Genomic DNA, 27,425 nt, shown 5'->3' on the forward strand with positions numbered 1-27,425 from the left:
TATCAATATTTTTAAATTCATTTACATAACTGGTATATTCACTAAACAGGCCCCATTCCAATACTTCTCTTATTTTAATAGATGCAGGTATAATAGCACAGTTCCAATTACTTTGAATAACATAAAGGGTGGGGAAGATGCCTAGTAGTATTTTATTCTCCTGAGCTTTGCTTTACTCAGACAGCCACCTAAACAATGGCCTGTGTTCTCCGAGTACCGCAGGGCATCAGTACTCAGACAGATGTGCTCTCTGCGGGCCCCTTCACTATTTCTAGCTCAAAAGAACGGCTTCCCATAGTGACATATGCACAATGATAAATGGTTATATGAAATGGAAGAGATTAAAAGTGTGAGAGATTTTAATTTAAAAATGATCCCAGCTGCTGCTATATACCTTTATTACCTAGGGATAATCCTGGAGTACAACTGCAAAGGGCAATAATACTCAGGTATTTGAATAAAGGCTTTTAAAGGGTTTCTCATTTTGCTAATCCTGTGGGGGAAGTTCCTTTCCATGGGACCTTGAGTCTTCTGCTGAAGACAGAATGTAGGCCAACCACTGGGGAATAGTTCTCAATTGACATGTTTTTAGTAAATTGTAATTCACCCATATCTTTCTGAAAATACTTATTTTTCCCATGTAGCATATTCTTAAGTGAGTTTCTTTGAGACTTTCTGGGAGTTCGAAAACTTTAAGAGCTCTGAGACCACCTAAAGTTTTATTCAAAATTTCATGTAGGTGCACATCTGTATTATTAATCTGAGAAGAGGGGTCACACCTTTCATCAATTGAGCAAAGAGGTTCTTGACCTCAAAAATGTTAACAACTATATTTTAAGATGTTTGTTAAATTTTCAACTAGTTAAATTTAGTTTTTAAGTGTGAATTTAAAATGACCATATCTGATTTTTGGTATGAAATGTGGAATTGAAGTCAGGAGCTAGCTACTTACACAGGCTAGGGATTGCCTTTAGCTTTAGGATTCTGAAGAGCTTTCACACTAGAAGTTTGATTAATAATATAAAACTTTCTAAAGATAAATATAATCTGATTTCTTTCCCCTAAACATGTTACACTGTCCTATTTATGATATTTATCTTCTTAAGGATTTTCTTTAGTGGAGAAAGAAGTTCTTTTTTAACACTTTATGAACTTATGCTAATAAAGTGAAATGTAATTTAGAATTTCCATTTTTTGGTAGCAGATTTAGTCAGTTGTCTTTTTTAGGATACTACTGGTTACTGAGCCACAGTTCCACCTGAAATGTTCAGACAAAGGGTGCACTCAACAATCAAGTGAATCGAACAAAAGCAATAGGGTGAGAAATTGAAAACTGAGAATCTCCAGGTTGGGTTAGAACGGTGGCTCTCAAGGAATGAAGCAGGGCATCTGATGTGGCTTCCCTTAAGAACCACTGGATTAAAGATAAGTGGTTGGAGTTTTTCTGGTGGGGTAGGGACAGGAAGGAAAAAGGGAAAGTATGTAGACCTCTCAGAGGTGACGAAATTAGGATTTTGGAGGTCACAAAGAAGCCAGTCTGTAAGCTCCTTGATCATGGTTTAGGATCATGTTTTTAATTTATGTCTATTACTATATTTATATTATATATATACATATTTATATATTAGATATAAATCTATCATATATATATAAAAATTTCTATTCTCAAAAAACTCTTTAATATATAAAGAAATTAGCATTTCTAAAGTATTGCAGCTCTTGATAACTTTAAAAAAACAAAAGCAGAGATAAAAACTTGCAAACAACAGGTCTATGGAAAATGATTCTTTTTTAAAAAGTGTACATTACTTTTGATCCAAAGAGAATTTTCCTGATCCCTAAGCAAGCAGAAAGAAAAAGGTAAAATAGAAATAACTTTGGCTTTCATTCCCTTATTCATCTTTAAATTTAGGTTAACTCTGCTACCTAAACAGATATTCATTAATTGTTTACAATCCTTAAGAAATCAGCTTTTAAATAAGTAAAATAATTCAAATAAAATATACATTCAAATTCATAAAGTACAACTCTGGATATAAACTATACATAAAGAGTAACAGAAGAAAAAGTACTGAATTTAAAAAAAAATTTAACATTACCAGTAGGTTATACATTAACTGAAAACTGTTACAAATCATATTACTTTCTAGTATTAAACAAATCTTTGGTTTTATGTTGAAGCCAGAGACTTAGTTGGAAGCTAGCTTAAGGTAAATAGAGAATTATAAACTTTTAAGCAGAATTCAGAAAAGAAGAACATGCACACACACAAAGTCAGATGTTTAGAAGAGAGAAATAGTTATCAGCTGTTATGAAAGGTTATATACTAAATCTATGTGCAAAAGCAGTAACTGTGGCACTTAAAACTAGCTCAATTTCTCTTCTCGACATTAGGATTCTCTGTATTTGCATCTTATTTTCTTACTTAGGTCTTCCTGTAAAAAAAAAAAAATTTTTTTTTTTTTGGTATAAACATGACCAACGTTGTTAACTTATTGTAATTCTGAAATACACATTTCAAAACAACAGACTACAGCAATCTGCTTTGCCATTGACTATTTAATGCCAGGATGGGGTCTGACTTAATTTCTGCTACTCAATACTACTTTAAATATATCTGACAGGTGTCTATACATCTGGTTCAATCCTACCCAGGCTTTTTGAATCAATCTCAAAAAAAAAAAAAAAAAAAAAAAAAAAAACCGCTACCACAGTTAGAATGTTATATGTACATTTATACACACATAGTCACAACAGAAAAAAATCGTTTAATGTTTTCACATTTTTATCTTTAACAGTTAGTATCATTTTGACAGTCAGTTACAATTTCACTAAGAGGTTATCTACTCTCGAGTTAATAACTAGACTACTTTTAAAAATCTGCTGTCTCAAACTTAAGGGCTGTTTAACAAAAGAATCTTGCAGAGGAATACCTTTTGTAGTACAAGTTTCATTAGGAGGCATTGCTAGTAGTCGGTCACCAGTTTGGATATAACCAGCTTCAATTTTACCAGTTACACAAAATCCAGATCCTTGATCTGCAAAACATGCCAAATTCTTAATAAATGCTCACACAGCAATGCTATATGATGTTTAAACTGCTAGCAATACTTACTTCCCTACTAGTTATACAAAACCAGTAGTTCAATGAACACTAAGCAATGATCATTTCAGAATTTTTAATATATCTACTAAATATGGTACACTACATTCTACTCTTGAGTTTCTTACAAATAAAAATATTTATATGAGAAAAAGTGGAAATTCATTCCTTTTTCAAATATTTACTGAATGCTTACTAAGTACCATGCTAAACTCTGGGAATAGAGAGATGAAAATATAAGCCCCTAACCATATAGGTTCACATTAGCGAAGAGAAAGATGAAAACAATCACACTGACCTGAGACAAATGCTATTTATAATGTACAATGGAAACAAAAAAACGTGCATCAAAGAATCCATGAGGAGGGATGATTCCACTTTAGCTGGGCACTCAGAAGGAGAAGGTTTATCAAGTAGCTTGTGTGCACGAGCAAAGGCACACTTAACTGAATGTGGGCCGTGCTAAGACCCATGTGTCATTTAAATGGAATTTATATGGGACCATATGGAATCACGAGGGAAAAGTGAGGCATGAGGCAAAGAGGTGGGCACAGGACAAATAATAAAGGGGCCCCATTAATCACGCTTAGAACTTGAATTTTACCCTCAGTTAAGTAAAGGGAAACCAGTAAAGAATTGTGAACACAGAAGAGACATGATGGTATTTCTGTGTCAGAGAGGAGGGGAAGGTGACTGAAATGCATACACTGACTGTAGAAAGGGAGTAAACTCAAGAATTTGAGAAAAAGGTATGACAGATTTAGGGTGATACAGTAAGTGGGGAATAAAGGCAAAAACAGAGAAATCTGAGAGATGATGATGTATTAACTGTGAGACAGGAAGTCAAGGAACAAGATCCATGGTAGCCTTGGGGAATCTGAGGTGTCTACAAGACACACAGGTGGAGAAGATACATTCCAGGGGGCACCAAGCACACAAGCCATGAGCATGGTACCCTGGGGACACACTCCCTGTGGAGATGCCCAGCAGCAGTTAGCAGATGTGTCTGGAGAGCGAAAACAGGTTTAGGTTGGAAATCTGTGATGCATCAAGACGCAGGAGATAAATGAACTCATTAATGTTGGTCCAAAAGGAGCCTGTAGACTAAGAAGAGTAGTGAAGCAACAGAGAACATTAGCTAAGGGACAGTGAAAGAGGAGGCCACAGAGAGGTCAAAGAGACAGACAGAAGAGCAGGAGAAAGTGGGTCACAGAAACCAAGGGGGAAAAGTTTCAAGGTGGATGTGGCTGCCAGCCTCAGAAGTAATGCCAAATTCAAGTAAGATGGAAGTAAGACAGAACTGAAAAATGTGTACTGACGTTGGCAACCAAGAAGTCATTTGGTAGTCTCAGTGGGAACATGCTGAAGAGAGCAGTGTAGGCAGAAGCCAAGAAGCAGCCTGAAGAGAGAACAGGAGGTGAAAAGGCAGAGTCAGCAAACATTGTTAATCAAAAAGAAAATTAAACACCTCTTGTATTTTAAATAGATAATAGACATTTTGAATAGCATTATCATATTTTTTCTACTACTGGAATGCTGGAAGATAATAATAATAATATACATTTCAATTTCACTGAATGATTTTTATGAAGCACCTTCATTTATTCATTTATTAGGTATGTGTTATGTGCCAGGCACTGAGCTAGGTCCTGCAAAATACAGATACAGAAGTGACAATATGTGCCCTGGAGGACCTCACAATCTAAGTGGACAAACAGCACAGAAACAATTACAACACTGCATGAAAAATGCAATGACGGAGGATACAGAGAACATGGACGGGCATCGTGGGGTATGTGTGTGGGTGGCCTCACCAGTTACTACTTTACTGCTGCTCAGTTCTGAATCCACCCTTCACTGCCTGCTCTGTGATAATGGAGATTTGGGGGACAGCTGACATCTTTACTATAAGGATTATTTCAATACATAAGTATGTTATATCCTTTCATTTATTGAGATCTTTTATTCAATTTCTACTATATACTTTTCTATGTAGGGTCCTGTACACATTAAATTAGATTAAGAGAGAGAAGAGTAAAACACTGGTAGACATAGTGGCAATAAAGACCCTATGTGATTAAGTGAACGATCCAGTTTGGTTGAAGGATATAGAAACTAAAGGAAACTAACGGGAAAAAAAAGACCTATGCGGCTAGAAAGACAAAGGATCAGGGTTTTTTTCATACTTGGAGGATAAGTATGAGACGGGGAAATGGTAAGTAAATTGAAAATTTTTCTGGGTAGGGATGTTAAATAACTAGAATTGTGTACCACTGGCATAAAGAAGGGAGAATCTAAAGATGACATAAGAATTTTGTCCAACAAAAGAGGTAATGAAAAGGCAAGGTCCCTACTGAAGAAGCACAGTGGAGGTAGCACTTACCTTTGAAAACATCAGATACACATAATCTAAAAGGCTTATCAATAGATCTTTGAGGAGGCTTGAAGGAATCTGGAAAAAAGGGGCAAAATAGCAAGATTTAATGCAGAAGTAATTTTTGGTTCATTTCCCATAAGTCCATTATGGTCTCATGTCTCCTAGAAAATATTCTTTTTAATAAGTGCTAATAGCAAATTGGCTGGCATTCACGTAATGTTTTGCAGTTTATAAAATGTTTTCAACATGTTTCCTCATTTAATGTCACAACACTCTGTGAGGTAGGTAGGGTAGGCATGAGCCTCATTAATTAAACAAGAAAAATTTAGCATTAGTTTGAATATTGCATGTAATTTCAAAACTGGTAAGTGAGCTCCTCTGATTACAAATCCTATGCTTTTTCACATACTTCACTCTTCCCTCCATAAAGAACTCTAAATAATCAATAAAGTTCACAATGCAATAAAATTAATATGGCAGAATTCTTACCAATTTGTTCTAATAAACATTGGCCTTTATACCATTTTGTAAGTTCACTTGATTGAGATCTTGTGATTAGATTTTCACCACTGAGACCACTTGTAGGGATAAAAGCTACATCATTTTCCTATTAAAAAAAAGATTGAATATATGAAACTAAATACAGCATTGTTTTTAAAATGTTAAAAGGGACACCATACAATAACTATACCAAGTTTGCAAAAGCAGCCATGTACTTTTTAAAAAGTAACAGAAATCACAGAACTAGTGCCCTGAAATTATCTAATCCAACAGTTTTCAACTTTTTTGATTTTGTGGGAAACTTACAAGTTTGTTCCAAAACACAGAAGCATTTTTACCTGGTAACACAGGCATATTTTGCTGGAGAAATTTCTCTCTACTAATTTTCCTCTTCCACTGTGACCTCCCTAAACCTACACATTTAATTTAATAGGTGGAGATAAAGTCTTTTACTAATATTAAATCCAAGCCAATTTATAAAATGCATGCAATTTTCTAGAATGAAGTAATCCAAAAAATATAAAATAGGATATACATAATCCCAAGGGGACATAAAAACAAAAAGAATTAAACATACTGAACAAGACAACAAAGTAGTTTTTTCTCTCATATCAGTAAAATTAGACATAAGGAAAGTAACTGAATAAATTTAAAATTATCTTACCTTAAAACCTGCTTGCTTAAGAAAGTGCCCAAGTTTTCCAGTAATCTCTTGAAATCTTTCTTGTTGCCAATTAACCTGATAAAGATCCAATTTATTTTTAAAACTATGCTTCAGACCATGCTATATAAAATTTAAATTTCTGCAATAAAATATAAACAATCAACACTATAAAATATAATTATAAAATCTATTCAATATGAAATATATTAAAATTAAAGCTTAGAATGTCAGATCTTACTATTAATACGATCTAAAAGTAACTTTTCCTACAACAGAAAGTCTAGAAACAAACTCCAGTACATACAGAATTTTTTGTTCAGTGCTAAAAGGGATTTCAAATTTGGGGAGAAAAAGTGAGTAACTTATTAAATTGTGCTAAGACCAACTGCTGAAATAAAATAAAATTACTGACCATCCGCACCCAAGTCAAACAGACTAAGAATGTGTATGTAATAAAAACTCTAGATACCCACACCCATGCTATATAGTATCTAAGGGTAAATGGAACAATGACTGCAAATTATAACTTACATGGAAATTCATGTCAAAAAAGATGGATAATGTGGGTATTTACTGTAAATTTTTTTCAAGTTTTCTTTATGTTTGAAAATTTTCATACTAAAATACTGAGAAAAAATAAAAGATATATATAATACTGATACTATAAAAAAACTATGTAGAAAAACTTAGGTGAATATGTATCTAATCTCAGGGTATGAAAATACCTAAGCATAAAGAAATAAATCAAAAGTAAACATTAATATCTTTAATAAATAAATTACTTTACAAATTACAAATTTTTTTTAAAGTTCCAAATTATATGAATTCCAAAAGAAAAAATACAAATGGTAAATAAACATACAAAATATATTTAAATATTATTACCATTCACAGAAGAGTAAATTAAAAAAAGAAAAATCATGTTTTATATGTCAAATTGGAATACAATCTTTTAATAACAGCAGTGTTGATAAAAGTTTGGGAAAGTGAACATACCATATAGAAGTAAATAACGAGAGCTTTTCTCAAAGGCATTTCGATCATGTACAGTAAGTCTTAAAAATGTGTATGTCCTTAGGCCCAGAAATTTCCATAGAATAAACTATTTCTATGTACACACACACAAAACTAGAAATATCCAAAAGTAGGGGATTGTTTAAATAAATTATAGTATATCTTTAAAATACACTAGAATAAAGCTATAAAAACAAACTCTATATAAAAATTATTAATTACTTGGAAACATGAACAAGAATATTGTCAATTTTTTGAAAAAGCAGATAATGAAACAGATTAGTACCCAATGTTATAAAGAAAAAGATTTTTATATATTAAAATACACTGGATGGATGTACAAAATGAAAAGTTAAAAATTAGGGGTGGGGAGAGTTGCAAATACATGTTGTTTCAGGTTTTCTTTATACTAAAATAAATATGCATTTTTTAACTAAAAATAAAGATTTAGAAATTAATTCTGAAAATGAGAATTTATCTTCTTGCTTAAAATTACTAATATCTCATTTATTTACTATCAGGATCGTGCATTTATTTTTTAAAATATGACAACTGGACTAATAAAATGTAAACTCGTCATATCTCAGGTCATCAATATGGCATATAATCATCTTAATTAGCATCTAAAATGAATTTTCAAGTCTTGAAATACCTGATCCATTTTATTGACTGCAACTGCAAGCTGGGTTACTCCCAGAGAACGAACCAAGAGGCCATGTTCCCGTGTTTGTCCACCAGTCTCAAATCCAGCCTCAAACTCTCCTCTGCTGGCATCTACAACTAAAACAGCTACATCTGCCTAAAGAAGAAAAAAAAATCATCAAAACTAGAAATAATGTCCCAGCATTTTAATTCAATGGACAGATTATTCAATTAACTGTGTTGGTCAGATTTTAAAGGCAACTCTAACTTGACACCAAACACAAAGCAAATCAAACAAAGGAATTACAAAGATGGATTAAAATTTTAAAACAAAGTACTAGCATGTGGCCAAAAAAACACAACATAATGAATAAAAGATTGTCATATTTGGTTATATAACAATCACAATAACTAAGCAAAGGAGAAAAACATAAAATTAAAACATAAGTAAATAAAACAAATATTTGTAACATAGAACACATATGGTAAAAGTTATAATCTTAATATAAAGTCTTTGCCAAAAAAGGAAAAAGACACAGCTCTACAGAAAACTAGCTAACAATTTGCTAAAGAAAACATATAAATGGCCAATAAATATTCAAAAATTCAAATGTATTAGAATAAACAAAAAAAGGACATTAAAAATGCATCAATGTATTCTTCCCTTAGACCACTTGTACAAATCACATTGGCAAAGATTTGAAAGACGAAATTGTTTACTATAAGCAAGGGTGCCAGCAGATGGACACTGACACAAACACTGCCTGTGGGACTGTGAGTCCACCGCCTTTCTGGAGGGCATTTTCACAATAAGTGTCAAGAGCCTTAAAATTACGTATATTTTGTTTCCCAACAACTCTACTTCTAGGAATTTATCCTAGAGAAATAATTATGGATTTACAGAGATATTTGTCAGAGTATTGTTCATAATGATGAAAAGCTGTACTCTAACGAATTAGCAAAAAATAGTATATTCTCGCACTACAGCTACTGAAAAAGTACCTAAATAGCAGTTTCCTAACTTCTGTGGATCATTTTGACAATCAGATGAAAGACTTGTCTTCTCTTATACTCAATTTACACACACACACAAAGAAGAAAGGAAGTTAACCTTGACCCAGCTCATTTTCTTCTTTAGCTTTACTGATACTAGTTCAACAGGTTCCCACTGTTCTTTTGTATTGATATGTCTTTATGTGACTCCACTTGCATCATGTGGATGCAGCTTTGAAAATTTGCAGGAAAACAGTTTGTGCAACCATAGATGTTCCTCCATTTTCATTCTCATCAATGATTTTTGCCAATGCTTTGTATCTACTGTTAAATGTAGCATTAATTTCCAATCCTTCATGATTTATACTGTTAAACTCTTAACTTCTTCAATAAAATCCAGTTCTTTTGATCAAGGATTCTTGGTTAAGAGCACAAACTGAAGCAATCAGTTTGAAAATTGGCTCTTACACTCACGTATTGTCACTAATAGGTCTCACACCTCAGGCAAATTGTCTATCTCACTTCACAGAAACACTGGTGGGTAAATGTCGTTTATATAAAGTACCCAGCCCTGACTTTACAAATCCTAGGCCCAATGATTATAAATCTCCTCATCAAGTTTTGTTAATAACTGTCAAACTTTATTTACTTTCTTAGGTTAAAATTTAAAATTCACTGATTTGGGAAGATACCCAAAGCAGCAAGTGTTCTTCCTAATCCTCTTTCTTATTATCATCACCAAAAAATTACTGGGCAATTTCTCTATTTTTTCTATGCAACAGTCTTTGGGAGTTCAAATGCTAATGTATTTTCAAAGAAGCCTTTTAAGCCATAAAAAGGCATCTCTCCTTGTCATGCGTACTGTGCATGTTCTTCTTGCAGGACATTTGTGTTAGCCTTTTGTCTTTACCTTCTCACCTTCCTACACTGTGACTTCCTTGAGGAGAGGCAGCATGCCTTGTATGTTTCTTTGTATCCTCAAAAGCCTACCTTTTTTTTTTTTTTATATTTTTGAGCCTATTTCTTCATTTGTCACATATAGAATTCCATTAGATAATCTCTAAAATCCTTTCCTACCCTAATACCATAAGAATTTGGAATAAATGATCCTTACGATTACTCTGCACTCTAAGATTCCAGAATTCAAAAGCATTTTCTGGTGTCTGCCTCTCCCATTTACCTCTCAAAATGTGCTTTGTAGTCCATCATATCCCCACACTCCTACCATGGTGCCTGGCACACAGAAGGCATGCAATAAGTATTCACTGAATGAAAACACACACACACATATACATAGACGGAAACAAAGAGAAAAACATATAATACTCTTTGGTAAATGTGATTAGAGGTACATCAATTTAAAATGAGGATAACATGTACTTCATAGAGTTGTTATAAGGATTAAACTAAATGCATACAAAACACCTAGTACAGTGGCCCATATTCAGTACTCAGTCAACAGTAATAATTATTACTTTTCCATCATCATGATCTCAATCAGTCCATGGACCTTAAATTAATATTCTTAAATTATTTATCAACTTTCTAAAATAGAATCCAATACTTTTTCATTTATCTTCAAATATGTTCTAACTTATTCATATAGCATCCCTTTTAGATTGACAAAATGCTCATATTAACATTCCCTTTAAATGGGTGGAAAAATCTAGAAAAGGTCAATTGCTGAAGTCACACTTTTGCCAAGTGACAAAGGCAAACTTCTGAACTCTCCATATTTTCTAATAGTCACCTATTATAAAAGAAATCAATGTCCTATATGTATAGTGCTATTTTCATTGTTTTAATTAGTTATTATCTTTTAATTTTTTTCAATCTCCTCATTAAGAATCATGTAATCATGCAAATATTTTTCAATATTATAAAGAAAGTAAATTTCCCAAAGGGGGAAAACTGCCAAGCTTCAGTATTTCTGAATAAATCAGCTCCTTAAAAAGATACAGGACTTGAATATAAATATAGCAAAAAGGCAGATGTTGAACATCCACTCCAAATTATTAATAAATGAAATATAAAGCTCCACTTCATCAAGAAAATGACTATTATTTTTATTATAAATGTATAGCTTTTATACATCTACTCCTTGTAATAAATTAGAAAAGATTTTATAAAGTATCAATCAAGAGATCATGAAAAATGCAATATTTCTCTAATTTTTTCAAATTTTTAAAAAAATTTAAATGTTAAATTTAAAAATATTTTACAAGTTACAATCCTAGATTTACAACCTCAGCATCAGGAAATTTTATGTATTGTTAGTGTACTTTGGTTAAGGAAATATCTGGTACCTGGGCTGCTCCTGTAATCATATTTGGGATGAAATCTTTATGGCCCGGAGCATCCATTAATGTAATCACTTTGGTTGTGGTCTCAAATTTGGTCATGCCAACATCCATTGTTACTCCCCTTAAAGAAAACATAAAATGGTTAGTATGCACTACAGAAACAATCAGTGTTATGAATTAAATTATTTAATAATATAGGCGAAAATGACAGTCTAAAGTCTTAAGCAACAATGGGAATTCTATTATATAACGTCTATTATTTTGAATAATTAGGCTACCTGGAATTTTTGCTGTAACAGAATTACACTGATAAGGCTTTTAAACAAGGTTGTGGATGCAGTAAGTGCTTAATCAAAATGATAGATGTTTCCCATTTCCTTTTTTGGGGTAAGAAGTCGTGTAAACTGTGAACAGATAAAGATATCTGGGGACAACTCTGGAAGGGGAAGTAAATACTGCAGATGAAAAAAGATAAAATGAAGAATGACCAATACTAGACGGTAGTTTTCCTCATCCTCTTACATTTATGCTTACTAATTATAGAAATAAACTTATAAAACTTTCATTTCCGAGGCTAGTTAGTATTTTACTAATTAGAAAACAGAAAATATCAAAGGAGATGCATGATTTTTTAAAATTCAAAGAGGGGAAACAGTAGTGGTTTCACATCTCATGTCATCATTCTTGGAGATCAATGCAGTGTCTCTTCTTAGCACAAAAACATGGGTTCACATTGCAAGAAAGCCCAGGGAGGGTCTACAGAGGTCCTGAGTCTTCCTAGATGTCTGGAATTTAGAAAGGGAAATCAGGTGGACAATAAACTAGGTAATTATTCATCCTTGTTTGCCCAGGATAGTCCAGAGTAAAGAATAAGCATTCCCTTTTACTACCAAAGTGTCCCAACAATTACAATGGTAAATCATGTGTTTACTCTAGCAGTAAGATAACCGTGGGTCTCCTGAGTCAAGTTATTCTAGTTGAAACTGAAACCATGGGCCATTTGAGTTTGTGAAAATGATGCTCATGTCTCTTTAATAATCCCCAAATAAACTGCCTGAGAATAGTACTGAACCAAGACTGAGTCTGAGCTCCTCCCTAGGCTGCTTTGACCGTTCTCTTCTGACCCAGCTCTGCTCTGCACTTGTAATGCTAAGGAAATGAAAATGTCACTCATGTTACTAATTTCTGTTCAACACATAAGCAGAACAGAGGATTTTTAAATATTTATCAACACATTGTATTTTTGAGATGCTATTAAGGAATGTATAGTGGTGAATTAAAACTCCCATTATGTATCTGGACTCTCCTGCTATCTACAGAATTCAGGAATATTCTAAAAAGTGAGCAATAGAGAACTACCAGAAGCAAAAATAAAACAGCCATCCAGCAGATGTATTATCAAAAAAAAAAAAAAAACCCAATAAAATTACTATTTATTCTAAAGAATGAGACAGATTATTAGTTCACTTGCCAGGTCAATTTACACATGAAATAAATTCAAACAAGTCATTCTACCTTAAATTATGTTCTTCTCAATCCCTTTATCTACCTAATAGATAGTACAAAGAAAACTAAAAAGCCATATATTTTAATAATCTGCTTGGTAAGTTGACAGGTGGAAATTATTTAGTCTTATAATACTGATATCATATAAAATTCTAGTTTTCCAATAGTCATTTTCCAAAAATTTGCAACTGTCCAACTGATTTTTCTTACTAGGTTGGAAAATAAGTTTGTGTACTATATGAAATAAAAAAGATTTCTAACAAGTAGAAAAAAAAAAAGCCAAACCACTATGATATAAGATTCTATTTACCAGAATAACTAAGGAATATTATGACCCTCTTTACTGAGAATTACCTTATATATTACAATGTAGATAGACTATCCAATATTTCAAGAAAATTAACACACATTTTTTTTAAAGTACGAAAATCCAAATATATTCTCTAATCATATTCAGAATGAAGACATCAGGGAACACAGAGTAATTTCTTTGTCAATTTAGGACTTGTAGAGTATTATTTTGACATAGCTGATACATCTACAACCTCACTTAATTATTAAGGTGCCCTCTTTCTTTCTGACAAAGATGCTATTGGCTTCCCCATCCCTAACAGTTTTAACACGGTATATGTCACCACTCTAAAAAACTTCAAAAGAAATAGTTTGGCCAGAAGTATATGATTAGCTGCACTCTCCTGCTAGAATCTCTCCAAAGTTGGCATTGAACACAGTAACAGATATAGGAGTAATTGACTGGATTAGATATATATGGTAGGAGATAGGTTTAATTATTTGTTGACTCTGTCCCATAAAAACATAGTACAGAAAGTATAAAAATGAATTAAGTCTGGTAAGTTGGATTTACTGGTCATTTTGATTCCAGACAGAAGACAGTTTACTACAAGAAGTTACCTTTCCTTTATAACCTGATATAAAATTAAGTCTTACTCATAATTTTAATCCAAAACCAAGACAATTTGACATATGCTTGGGGAAGTGGCAACTGAAACTTTTCCCTAAAAATTAATTAGCTAAGGGTTTTCACTGCCTTTTTCTCTGTGTCTTTTAAATTTTTTTGATAAGCATTCTTTTAAATGATTCTCATAGAATTTGGAAGAATAAAAAAATGTATGTATATTATAATGAAGACTACAATAAAAATATTTCCCTGATAATTGAAAGCTTTAAAAAAAGTGTCTCAAATATTTCATGGTATGTTTCATGGATATTCAACATATATTACATACTTATTTAAAAGACTTTATATTATTTCAAAATGAAAATGTTGAAATACAGTGACTACCTTTCCCTCTCTTCGCCAGTCTCATCCAAGACCCATGCGTATGCAAACGAAGCTTTGCCAGCCTTTTTAGACTCTTGTTCATACTTATGCATAGTTCTTTTGTTCACATTACCCAGAAGATAAAGCAAATGGCCCATCAGAGTACTTTTCCCAGCATCAACATGACCTAAGGAAAATTGATTCAGGATTAATACTAGGTACATTTTCCAGACGCTGTTCACATTGAGGCACTGCATGAACAGATAATTTGATAGTTTGTGTCAGTGTTTAGAGTAGTACCAATTCTTATCAAATAGCAGTTAAAATGTCTAAATGGAGAAAAAAAGAACATGTCTCTTTAGAGAGGGGGGAAATTTCCTTGATTTCTGGAAATTAAAATTGTCAACAAGACATGCCATTTTCAAATGTTCACAAAATGAAAATGATACAACCAAATCTAATGACTTTTTTGGTAACTGGGGATTATTTCACCCAGAGTGCCCTTGGTAACTTGGCATTATGATGCCAGGCCTTCTTGCTTCATGTCTATTTACACTCACACAGAAACTCAGAGTGGAATGAATTTCCACGCTGCCACTAGGAAGTTATTGGGCTCAAGCAGTTGACTGACAACCCGGAGGAACAAAGGGCATTTACCAATAACCACTAGGTTGAGGAGTTGCTTCCCTCCTTGTCGCCTCTCCAGTTCTGCCTTTATATCTATTTGCTGCCTCAGTTTGCCAGACTTTTTCACTGGTGTTGGTATTGAACTCTGCTCTTCTGACACTTGAATGGTGTGGGATGGAAGAGCTGGTTTAGGAACAGTGTCAGGTGCATCAGAAGAAACAACGTTGGTATCTTCACTAGAATGTCCTTTTTGAGGCGCGTGGAAACTATGACCATTTTCTTCAGCAGTTACCCTACAGAAAGCAGAGAGAGGAATAAAGTGTTTAAACCAACTTGACTGACCTCCTATAATGTCAGAAGGGCAGAGAAGTTGTCTCTTCATATTCCTTACACTTGTAGACCCAAATGATCTCTAGCCACTACGTGGCTAGAGTCTGTTAAGGTGGAAATGATAAGTAGTTAGACCCAAACCACACAAATACAGACTTGGGAGATCCCAGGAGAAAAACAGACTACCAAAAACTAAGATAAGAAGAAAACATCCCGTAAAATAACTGAAATTCAATGTCTAAGCCCATAGCTTAGCCATATAATCCTATCAAAACAGATGGCATAAAGGAGATGTTTTGTAAAAATTGGCACCATTGTGCTCCTGGAGATAAATTAGCATTAAAAAAATAGTTTAATCAGTTTTAACCCTAACTCATTCTTCCAACAGGACACAGACTTACCATCTTTTCTGCTCAAGCACTATCCTTAAAGGAGATATCTCTAAATGTCTACATTTTCTTATTAGTTTGGCAAAGGAGTTTTGATTCATTAATTCAACAAATACTTGATTCACTTAAAACTGTAACATATACTTGGCACTGATGTTGAAAAGAAATGATGACACAGAAATGAAAAAGTTATCAACTGATTCCAAAAGCTTACAGTCTAGTGAGGGACTGGGATATATAAAATAGAAACAATACCATCTAGCTTAATTTATTTTCTCCCTGACAGTAACAATGCCTCCAAAAGTAAACACTGATCTTAATTCTTCATTAGCTCTTTGACTATCCTCCATAGAAACTGTACCAGGGCTATCCCCATGGATAGCTATAAAGAATGTGATCTAATCAACCAGACTATGATATGCCTCACCTTTCCTTCAATGACACAGATAAACAGATACTATACTTGATCATAGCCAAAAGGCCAAGAAGCAGTGACACAGATAAACAGGGTTAGGACAAAGAACAGGGTAAATTCCTAGTTATTAAGAATGAAATCAATTATTTACAACTCAATCTGGAGCTGGCAGAGAAGAATTATATGCAAAAAGCAGTTTAAAAAAAATCACTTAAGAACTGCAGCACAATAGAAATGTGTGGGAACAGTAAACCTATTTTCTTCTAGATTTGTTGTTCCCTTTCAGGGTATTTTAATATGCTCAGTACTAACCCTTCATACTATGCTTCAGCAAAGAGCCACATTAGTTTTATATTTGCAACTTCATTAAAAACCTCATATCCATTCCCATTTTATTTTGCTTTTGCAAATCTCCAATTAGCAACTTTGGTGTTCAGGTTTTAACACTGTTCAGACAGAATAGCTTCATCTTGAACTACAGGGAAAAAATTTATGTGGAAAATATTCCCAATCTTTTATAATATTCCAGTGGACTAAATTAAGGATATCACACTGAGACTATAATTTGCAAACATTTATTTGAATGACCTCAGCTAGTTCTGAAACAAAAAACATGACAACTCTACATTTAGAGGAGTCAAAAAAAACAAAAAAACAAAAAAACACCCTACAAATTACTATAAAAGTATTCAGCCAGAATGACTAGACACAGACTCTTGGTTCTGATCAGACCTGGGAGAAATCACAATCTGTGGCTTCAAATCTTCCTGCTGTTAGTGACAGAAGCTTTTCTTCAAAGGAAAGCTCACGCTAACTACGACATAGAAAACAGATAAAAGCAGAACAGCTATGGCTGACACAGTGGGTTGAGGCCTGAAGCTCACTCACCCACCAACCCAGGCAGCCCTGCTCAGAACAGAAAGCATGTCACAAAGCATGGGTCTGACTTGATCGTCTCAGTTACAATTCAGTAACATGAAAGGTTGCTTTTCTCTTGCTATCATGGTAACACCCCCTTTCAAGTAAGTTTTAGGTAAACTGCAAATTAGTTCACTAAATTGTACAGGGTTAGAGGAGAGTGGCCAAAGTAATTAGAAGAACATCCTAGGTAAAGTCTGTACTTACTAAAAACTTCTGCATATTATGAAGCAAAAGTCAATGTTTTAAGATTTTTGAAAAATCTCCAAGATGATGTCTAAAAATGACCATTCTGGGTTCAGAGCTATAATTACTGACTGGTACAAAAGAAAAAGTTGGTTGAATACATTTTCGGGTGCTTTCTGATATAATTTTGTAATCTCACCTATTATTATAAAATGGTCTGGTTTTTTTTAAAACCATTTTTCCAAAAGTGGGAATATTTCTACATGACTATAGAGGCTTAATCTTTCTTTGTGAGTTATTTAAATGATACTGAAAAGCTAACTTAGACTTAAAAGGTTAACCACCAAGTTATCTGTTCTCTATGCAAGGTTCTAACCATTTTTACTTACATGAATTTTCTAGAGGGTATTTACTATTTTTAATACTAGTGAAGAAAAATCTGCAGTTTCACTTTCTTCTAAGAAATGCATTATTCTTTTTTATAAGCTGCCACTGGGAATCATACAAAGTAGAAATCTATGATGCTGAAGTCTTGACTCAAAAGTGTTTAATTATGTTTCTCTGTGCTTCCTTGAGACCAAATCAAAACAACAGCCCAAGCATTATCCCTACTATAAATTTTCCCAGAAAATCCTATAAAAGTAGTTGATGTAAACATAGCTTGGTCCTTGAGCAACATGATGCATTTCTGAGTATCTCCATCTGCACCTGCAGATCTTTCACATTCTGATGACTTCTCCCATAGGACCCCATCACAATACTGGCTCACAGGCTGCTTTTTACCTTTATACTATGAACAAGTTTATTTTAAAAATAAAATGTATTTTCCCAAGGATTCTGATCAATAAATATTTAAACAACTATACTGTGAAAGGAATAGGATGATGAACATTAATGGTCCCTGTCCTCATGAAGCATACAATCTTGTAAGATTTTGAAAGGCTTGCATTACACTTGTAAAGCATAGAGGTGGGTTTGCAAGAATTATTTACTTATATTTACTATTTATTTTTTTCTTGCTCATTTATTTTCCATTATTTTTATAAATATTCACATAGATAACTATGCATATACTTCTATGTATAGACAAACATACATAGATAACTTTAGAATCAAGCCTATTTTTTCATTCCCTTCTCTTTGTACTATGTTCATTTGCATGTTGCTTTCTAAGACTGCTGAAACCTTTCACATAAGATTATAAAATCCTTAGAACAAGGCATTATGTATTCTATTTATTTTTTCTTCTCTCAATGGAAATAATCCCCTAATAGGATTAAATGGTACTTAAGACATGGGGATAAAAAAGGTATTTATAATTCTGGCAACCCAACCCCAATTCAGAGAGAAAAGACATGCATTGAGCTTTCTGTTACTGAATCAAGATCAAAATTATTGTAATGAACTAAAGTTACTCAAATTAAAAATTAACTTTTTCATTCATTCAGTCATTCAACTGACATATACTGAACTGCCTGCTATGTCCTAGAAATGGAGTTCCTTCCCTCACTAAACCTAAAATCTAATGAATAAAGTGCTGCTTCTACAAAATCAAAGAAATGAACTAGGTAATTGTTAACATTCTTCCCAGCCAAGACTCAGATACTTCCATTAATTTACATAAAAGAATATTGTAAAGGAGGAAAAATAGGGCTGCTGAATTTGTATTTCCTGAAACTGGAAAAAAAAAAAACAACCCTGTATTGCTTATATTTGATTATAGTGTTTCTTACTTATGTAACTGGTAGACAAAATAAATATACTTTATAAATAACAGATAAAGTTAATGTCTTTAAACTGTGCTGTTATGTTCCAAGGAACCCAATGCCCTTGTCTATAAAAACTCTTCAGAGAATTCTAAAGATAGTGAAACAGGTACTACTAAAATGACTTACTATCATTTCTCACTAGATACTTGCAATTCTGGGTGTGTTTTATTTTATAATTTATCTCTTTGTTATACTGATCTATTTTATTCAGTATGAAAATCTTAAAGTTTAAAGATAGTAAAAAAATTTTAATTAATGATTCCATGATTCACCTACATTTAATTCCTAAACACTACTTACCTACGCCATCTAGTGGCACAAGGATTCCCTACCTCCCAGTACTAGATTTCACAAAATCATAGGTTTTTTACGTTAAAGTAGCTATATTTAATTTGCATGAGGAAACTGACAGTGAGACAGGTTAATACACCAAGATAAGCCTAGAATCAAGCCTAATTTCTCATCCCCTCCTGTTTGTACTATGCCATACTGAGGACCCATTACATACACCAATGATTATGATATATTATGCAAAATTGAAACAGATTCTCTTTCTCATAGTCTAATAAGCAGACAATACTAATTTCAAAAAAGAGGGGAGGCATTAAAAAACCTTACCCAGGCACTTCAAATCCCATAGTTTGCTTCTTTCCAGATACAGTCATTTTAGCAACTTTTGGCACAATTTCAGAGTCACTGCGAGATGACTGGGAATCTATTGATTTTCCTAATTAAAGAGTAAAATATAAAAGGCTAATTAATTCAAGTTGATTCCTAGAAACATTTATTACATATTAAATACATATTATGATAATTTTCACAGAATCACATCTTTATAAATACATATTTTTTCCCTAAAAAATTCAGTGAAATATTAAAATGTTGAAAGAAATTCTTCTGTCACCCTATTCTGGGAAATCCCCTACTGTCAGGGCTCTGTTATGCTTAACCTCCACCAAATCTCTTCCTAATTTTGAATTGACTCTTAAGTTTCAGTATTAAGAGGTCACAAGGTGGTTTCTGCACTGAGCCTTGTTCTGACATTATACCTAGACCCTATAGCTCCCTCTCCAACCACGCCCTTTCACGATACTAAAATTGTTTGGTCAGTTAGCAGATGGCTAAACTATTTTTAATCGTGATACCTATAAACTGATCAGCAAGCTGAGAGTCTGCTGAATTGTGCTAGACACTGCATACATTTTACTTGCACACAAAACCAGATTTAGTAAGATATTTGATATCTATAAAGAATATGAGGGAAGAGCTCAATATAGAAAAAGTGAATTAATATCATAAAGGAGAATAAATTATAAGCTAGATCAAAGTAAGACTTTCATGCATTTGATCCCTTAAAAATATATGTATGGAATTCTTTAGAATGTATCTTTATAATTTTTAGTAAGAGTACCATCAGGATTGGGTCCACATAAAACTACAGAAATTGCATGTGCTACATTGGTAAATATATATACAGAAATTACTGTAAAAAAATTAGATAAGAAATTAATGTATATAATTCATTCAAAATGTTTGCTATTTGCTACTATATGCCAAGCACTATGCTGGAAATATAATGGTGAACAAAAGCAGACATAACCCTTGTACTGAGAAAGATTACAATCTAGTGGAGAAAATGTATTAACTGATCACAAAAAATAAAAGTAAAATTAAAACTGTTATTAGTGTTATAATCGGCATAACACTTAAGATTTGGTGACAGGGCAAACGAATTAGAGTGCTTCCACAGGAAAGTGAGAGTTGAGTGAAGATACAAAAAATAAGTAGGAATTAACTACACACACAGGAAGAGCACTCTGAACAGAGAGTAGCTTGCATAAGGGCCCTGCAGTAGGAGGCAGCATGGATGGACTTCAGAGGGAGTAAAAGCAGAGGAGAGGGAGTTTAGTTAAATGAAGCTGAAGAGGGAGGCAGTGGCTAGGCAATGCAGGACCTTTGAGCCGCAGCAAAGATCCTAATGTTTGTTCTAACAGAAGCCAACAAAATGATGTAAGAAAGCAGGGGGAAGGGAAAGAGAGGAGAGGATAAAATAAATGGTTAAGTTCAGAAAAGTCTGGGCTGGTGCATATGATTCATCAGCACATAATTAGTTGCTGCAAGCATTGATATAAGTGAGATGACCAAGGGAGAGAATACTGAGTAAGAAAAAAAGTGGTCGGAGGACAAAGCCTTGGCAGAAACTCAACTGTTCATCACAAGATAGAGGACAGAAAAAAAAGAGGACAATGAGCTTGCAAAACAGTGACGGAGGAGGGCCAGGGGAGGATGGTGCCAAGGAAGCTAAGGCAAGAGAGTGTCTGCTGGACCTGGTATCACCAGAGTCCGAGGGTGCTGCTCAGTCAAGTGAAAAGAAATGACTGAAAACACTCACTAGTGACATGATCCCTTTAGGAAAAGGTCATTTGTAGACTTAGCAAGAGTCATCTGAGAGAAGTGAGGGAAGGGAAAGCCAGAATGGGTTAAAAAAAAAAAAAAGTTGAGAAAACAGAAGCAGCAAGTACATGTCCAATATCTTATCCGTAATTCCAAAATCCAAGAGCTCTGAAAAAGTGAGGCTTGGTTTGTTTTAACTTACTTGGAAGCAAAGCCTGACCTAGGCCAAAGTGAAAAGCCACACATCTCAGGGCAGAAATAACAGCATGATGATTATAGGGTGCGCCCCACATCCCACTGGGGTTATCACTCCATAGATGTTAATACTTTCCTAAATCCAAAAAATTCTGATTTTTGAATCAAATCTGCTCCCAAGGGCTTTAGATAAGCAATCTGTAGATCTGGACAAATGATTCTCTTTAAAAAAATCTGGTTGGAAAAGGAGAAATGTGGTAGAATGGTGGCAAAAGGGGGATATGGGATCATCTGATAAAGAAGATAAAACTGATTTTCTATATGCTTTTTCTAGCAATGTTCAGCCATTCAGGAACAGGCACTGCTTCATTCAGGATTAAGTTTCTATCCAACAGGTGCCAAAACAAGGTAGCCGAAGGCACTGGCAACAAATAGGGGAAAAGTTATTCATGAGCTCTGAACTGGATTAAACAAATAAAACAAAGGAAGAGTACTGAAGTGCTGGCAGAAAGCTGATGGGTCCAAAGGTCAGGAAAAGGTCATGATATAAGAAGTACAACTAGATGGCTGTGTCAGAATGGAACAAGTGATTGCATGACTTTGGAGGAGGGGGAGTTACAGTGAATAGCTGATGAGAGGTAAAGGTCACTGGAATGAGGTGGTCAAGGAACTGAAAGTCCTGGGTGCTGGACTTGTTTTTCCATATCGATGCACAAGTAAGCTTTGACCATGAAGGCCTTAGAGTGTAGAAGAAATTGTAAGCCAGTTGTCAAAGTCTTTAACAAATAAGGAAAAGTGACTATGAGGATGACAACAGTGAAGACTAATAAAAAGCAAAAGACAGGAACTTCAAAGGAGTAGAGATTTAAGGGGACAAAAGGGGGGTGGAGGATGAAGGAATAATGGTGTTGGAAGAGGCAGCAAAAAGAATAAAGCTGATCTTCCAGACCCTAGCGTTTGAGAAGATACACATGAAATAAGGCAAGAAAGTAGAAAAAACACTGGGAAAACACTGAGAATTATGAAGAGGTTTCGGTTTCACGAAAAAAGCAGTTCCAAAGTTACAGCAAAAGTAGAGAGGAAAGAGAGGTGAGTGAGAGATAAGGAAGGAGAAAACTGAGAGCATGGTGACGATGATGAAGATGAGGAGGGGGAGGTGGGGGGAGGGAGGTGTGGAGGTGGGGAGAACACCCTAAAAAGAGGCATGGTGGATTTTGGCCTCTGTCAAAAAAGGGAAAAAGACCCATAAAGCATAAAAGTATCTCAATCCAGGCTATACACAGTTAAGTCCCACTTCCCATTAAGATTCATTTTAATACCTTCTAACCATTTTGTGTGTAAAAAAATTTCCTGACTCACTTATACATTTAGTACATTGAAATACTGTAATTTTGATTTAAAAAAAGTAAGTGGGTCATAAAAGGAAATAAAAGGTCTTTAAGCACAGAGAAAAGTCACAATATGATCCTGTAATATTTCTGGGTACACAGTAAATATTAGTTTTCATTTCTGGTGATTTCTTTCTACAGGATATCAAACCTCAAACCTTTAAACCTATTTAAATAATGAGTCTTTTTTAGAGAAAAAGTAAGCCTAGTATTATATAGATCTGAATATCACCCATTAAAGCAGTGGTTTTTAAACCTTTTTATTTAGGTCAAATAGCCCTTTGAAAAAGCTAATGAAAACAATGGGATACTCTTGACAGAAAAATACACTACACACAAAATTCTGCATGCTATTTCAAGGGGTTCAATAATTCCAACTCTAGAACCCTCCCCTTGAGAGACAACCTTGACTCGGTATTCTGGAAATATGTTAATTCAGTTTGATGTTATCCATAGTCAGTGAAACACATTCAGTAAATTTTGCACTAAGCTGTTGTTAACAGCAATGTAATGTACTTCCACTTATCCAATGACATTACAAAGTCTCCCTCACAACTAGCAGTATGCTGATGACAGGTCAAATCTACTGACACAGCTCAGAAATGAACTAATAACTAAAACAACCAGCCATGGATCAATAAGAGATACATTTATGAGTATTCAAATCCATCACATAGAAGTGTAAAATGTTTACTGTGTTCCCTCATCTTCCCCAACCGACTAGAAATTCACTTACTGCATAACAACCTCAAGAAATTGAGTATTACATTTTCAGAAAGTCACCAAATAATGGCAGCATGGAATGAGTACTGGATGGGAAAAAGGAGCTTGGATTCTAATTCCTACTCTGCCACTAATTAACTTTTACCTACCTTACAACTTAAATAGTTCATTTAATTTCACTAGCCTCAGTTTTCTCATCTACAGAATGAAGTACATTAAATGATTCCTAGTTCTGTGAATGTATGTGTCTGTGACTCCCAAACCAGTAAGATGTCCTTTAAATCAAACAGGCCACCAGGAGATAAAGTAGAATGTGCCATTCCAAAGGAAAATTATCAATGTCTTCCTCTAAGCCACACAAAAACTCATTCACCAAATCATGGTTACCAAAAAGAAATACATTCTAAAGAGCCATATATTAGTGATTAGCATTCGGTCTCGGTAGGGTGGAGAACTGATCATCACTTAAGACTTTTCATTTGGATGGAAATAACAGCTACTCAGTTAAGTCTAACTTGCTTATTTTATAGACAAAAAAAGCCTCAAGGAACAAAGGGACTTCGCCTCAGTGGCAGGGCCTGTACCTAACCAGCTCACCTACCTGTCCAGTTCACCTTTCTCATACCCCAGCTGCCTCTAAAGCAAAGCCTTCTGTTCCTGGTGGTTACCCCTTGCTGGGCTGCTTCCTCCAGAACTCCAGTGCTTTTTTCCTGGGGCTAAGATCCAAATAGCAGAATCTGGGTTTTCTCCTGAGCATGAAATGACCCAGGTCTCTTGTCCTGAAGATTTTCTTTTTTTTCAGTGTGTATTCCTTTGTAAAGGATTCAGCTAAATCTCCCAGCACCACACAATTATCAAACTTGCTGAATTTAATGAAATTTTTGCTTACCTAGCCACAAGATTTTCCCTCTTCTGACTCATCCCTTTGGTCTTTAAAGCACAATCAGTATTAGACAACTAGCTCTTTGAGGGTAGGAACTGTGTCTACACAGTACACAGCACATGACACAGTGCTCTGCTCACAACAAGCTTTCAAAAAATAGATTGTAATGATTAACCCCTAAGGGTTTAAGTTCTGAAACCGTGAGTTGATCTCTATTGTTTTTAAGTTATCTTAGACCTCTTCTTCAGGCAATAACCTCAACTCACTCTCTTTCTACTTTTTGCACTTAACACCAGCCACCACCTGATGTTTAGAGATCTGGGTTCTAGAAAGCTGATCTGGCACTGGCTACGGGCACTCTTGTATGCCTTCCTGCTGGGTGGTTTTGATATGCTCTTTTACCTTCCTAACAACCACACAAAGTGGGCATAATCATCCCAACTTTACTTCAGAGAAACTGAGGTTCAAAGTAGCTAATTTGCCAAAGATTATACAACCTTGGCTTGTAACACAGCTAGATTTAAAAAAAAGGTATGTATGAATCATATGGTAGCTATTCTCAAGGAGTTTATACACCATTTTGACTAAGACAATTATAAACGCTGTGGAGATAAGCTGTAGAAACAATAAGGAAGAGAATTCTAAGTATGTACCTGAGTAATTAGAGACAACTTAACAAAATGAGATTTGACCTGATCCTGAATAATAAACAAAGAAGAGGCAAAAATAACATGAGAAAAAGCATATTTAAGGATTAATGGGGCAAAATTTCTGAAACAGACTGGGCAATGATCAATAAACCTTTAAATTAAGACGATATAACTGAAGCTTTGAAGGAAAATGTTTTTAAAACAAAACAGACCTTTTACAGATTTACTTTCAAGGACTATTTTTCTCATTCAAAAAGTAGAAAGTAAAACAAGTAGTATTAAATATTCTAAATTAGGGAGGATAATTACTGAGACTATTAGAAATGGGGAAGGCTAAATTAAAAACAGGTAAGAGAAAAACCATAGAAACTTGTAATAATGATTTCTCCATAAAACATGCTGCCATGTCTCATCAGTTTATATAATTCCTTACCTCTTCCCTAGCTACTAGTGAGGTATCCCCGACTCTTCAGTCCTAGGATGCTATTTAAACTCTGTGGTATCATCTACCTTGCAGTAATCAATTCTAATTAGTCTAGCATGGCTAGAAATCTAAGGTTCTGCCACCAGAAAATTCACGAACTTGAGCCTTGATCTAGTCATCAAATACTCCAGAGACCAAGTTTATCCCGTATGCAAAATAAGAATACCACCACCTAAATCATGTACTTGACAAAAATGCTGTAATAAACACTATACTCATAAAAGTATTCTCAACTGAAAAAATAAATAAATTCTCAACTGAAAAAATAAATAAATCAGGCCTTTATTCTATGGTATAATCTCATCATTGTTCATAAACTATCCTTGCCAGAAAACCTCTAAATCAAAAATAATTGCTGAAGTTTGTGGTCAATACATATTCACTGTAATTATCTTCAGTTTGACTGGATGCTGCTGCATCCATTAGCCTCCTTTTTTAAAAAGTAATTTTAGGAATTACAGGGTCAAAAAGTGCTAGAATAAACACATACCTAGTCACAGATAAACAATTACACAAAAAGTATACCTTATGCTGGCTTGAACCCAGTAGGTCTTTTTTTTTTTAATTTGCTTAAGTGTTCTACAAGAGTACATGCCAAAAAAAAAAAAAAAAAAAAGAATGATCTGGTAGTACAAAATCCAATGGGACTATTTTGGGGGGAAACATGCTAACCTGATGCTGAAGTTCATCTGGAAAAGTAAATGTAGGAATGACCAATAAACTTTTTAAATTAAGGATAATGACAGGAGACTGGAACTACCAGCCATCGTAAAGCTGAAGTACAGTAAAATGTGGTAATGGCATAAAAATAGCTTGACGAATTAGAACAGAGCATCTGCAAATGAACCAATTAATAGGAATATATTTATAAGTTATACATAAAATTAAAATTTAGTATATGGAAAATATGAGGATATATATGTTACATGTAGTTAGAAATTCAGTATGTGTAAAGAGATGTTTCAAATCAGTAGAGAAAGAATGGGTTATATTCAATACTGTATTGGGAATATTGGCTATTTATTCAAAGAAAAGGCTCTATCATATGTTTATGATGTACCATATATAAATTCCTTGTTGATTAAAGATATGATCGTAAAGTAAGAAGAAAAATATATTTAATTTTCAGGTAAAGAAGCCTGACAAACTTTACATAAAAATTTTAAAATGTCTCCCTGATTAAAGATACCACAAGCAAATATAACATATTTGGGGAAGTATATACAAGGGGTTAATAAATATATTATATATATATATACACAATATTACATATTATATATACAGATATAATATAATACATACATATAAAATATAATATATATATACACACACACACACAAACCAATAAAAGAAAACAACTCAGAAAAAGAAAGTGAGCAATAAATAGACCAGCTCAAAATACACAAGTCAAAGAAAGGTGTAACAGAGGAAATGCAGGGAGAGGGAGGGATGAGGAGGGAAGGAAGGACTGAAAAGAGGAGATGATGGACAAGGAATGACAAAAGGGGAGAGGGAAGAGAGGAGTAAGTACAAGGATTTCTACATTTTTTTTTTAAATTAGCATCCAGAGTTGCAAGGGAACATGGGGAAAAGTGCTGACACTGTTGGCAAGAGTACAGTCTGGTACAACCTTTTGCAGGGAGAAATTTGATAAAATCAAAAAATTACCATATATATACACTGTATTTC

The 27,425-nt window shown here is 34.0% G+C and overlaps 1 protein-coding gene across 2 annotated transcripts in view; it reads right to left on the reverse strand.

Annotated features, from left to right (window-relative positions):
- HBS1L (HBS1 like translational GTPase) overlaps positions 1-27,425 on the reverse strand; it is a 75,651-nt gene that overhangs the window by 9,647 nt on the left and 38,579 nt on the right. The window contains exons 5-13 of one of the 2 annotated variants that reach the window (XM_014562425.2): positions 19,638-19,734; positions 15,043-15,305; positions 14,407-14,572; positions 11,601-11,718; positions 8,312-8,458; positions 6,646-6,720; positions 5,970-6,087; positions 5,487-5,555; positions 2,934-3,038 (exon numbers count right to left, since the gene is read on the reverse strand). In XM_014562425.2, coding sequence (XP_014417911.1) covers positions 2,934-3,038; positions 5,487-5,555; positions 5,970-6,087; positions 6,646-6,720; positions 8,312-8,458; positions 11,601-11,718; positions 14,407-14,572; positions 15,043-15,305; positions 19,638-19,734 — 1,158 coding nt within the window. Of the gene's footprint in view, positions 1-2,933; positions 3,039-5,486; positions 5,556-5,969; positions 6,088-6,645; positions 6,721-8,311; positions 8,459-11,600; positions 11,719-14,406; positions 14,573-15,042; positions 15,306-19,637; positions 19,747-27,425 lie in introns of both variants that reach the window. The other variant, XM_006188465.3, reaches the window with a different exon arrangement.

The sequence above is a fragment of the Camelus ferus genome, chromosome 8 (assembly GCF_009834535.1).
Source record: "Camelus ferus isolate YT-003-E chromosome 8, BCGSAC_Cfer_1.0, whole genome shotgun sequence".
NCBI lineage: Eukaryota > Metazoa > Chordata > Mammalia > Artiodactyla > Camelidae > Camelus > Camelus ferus.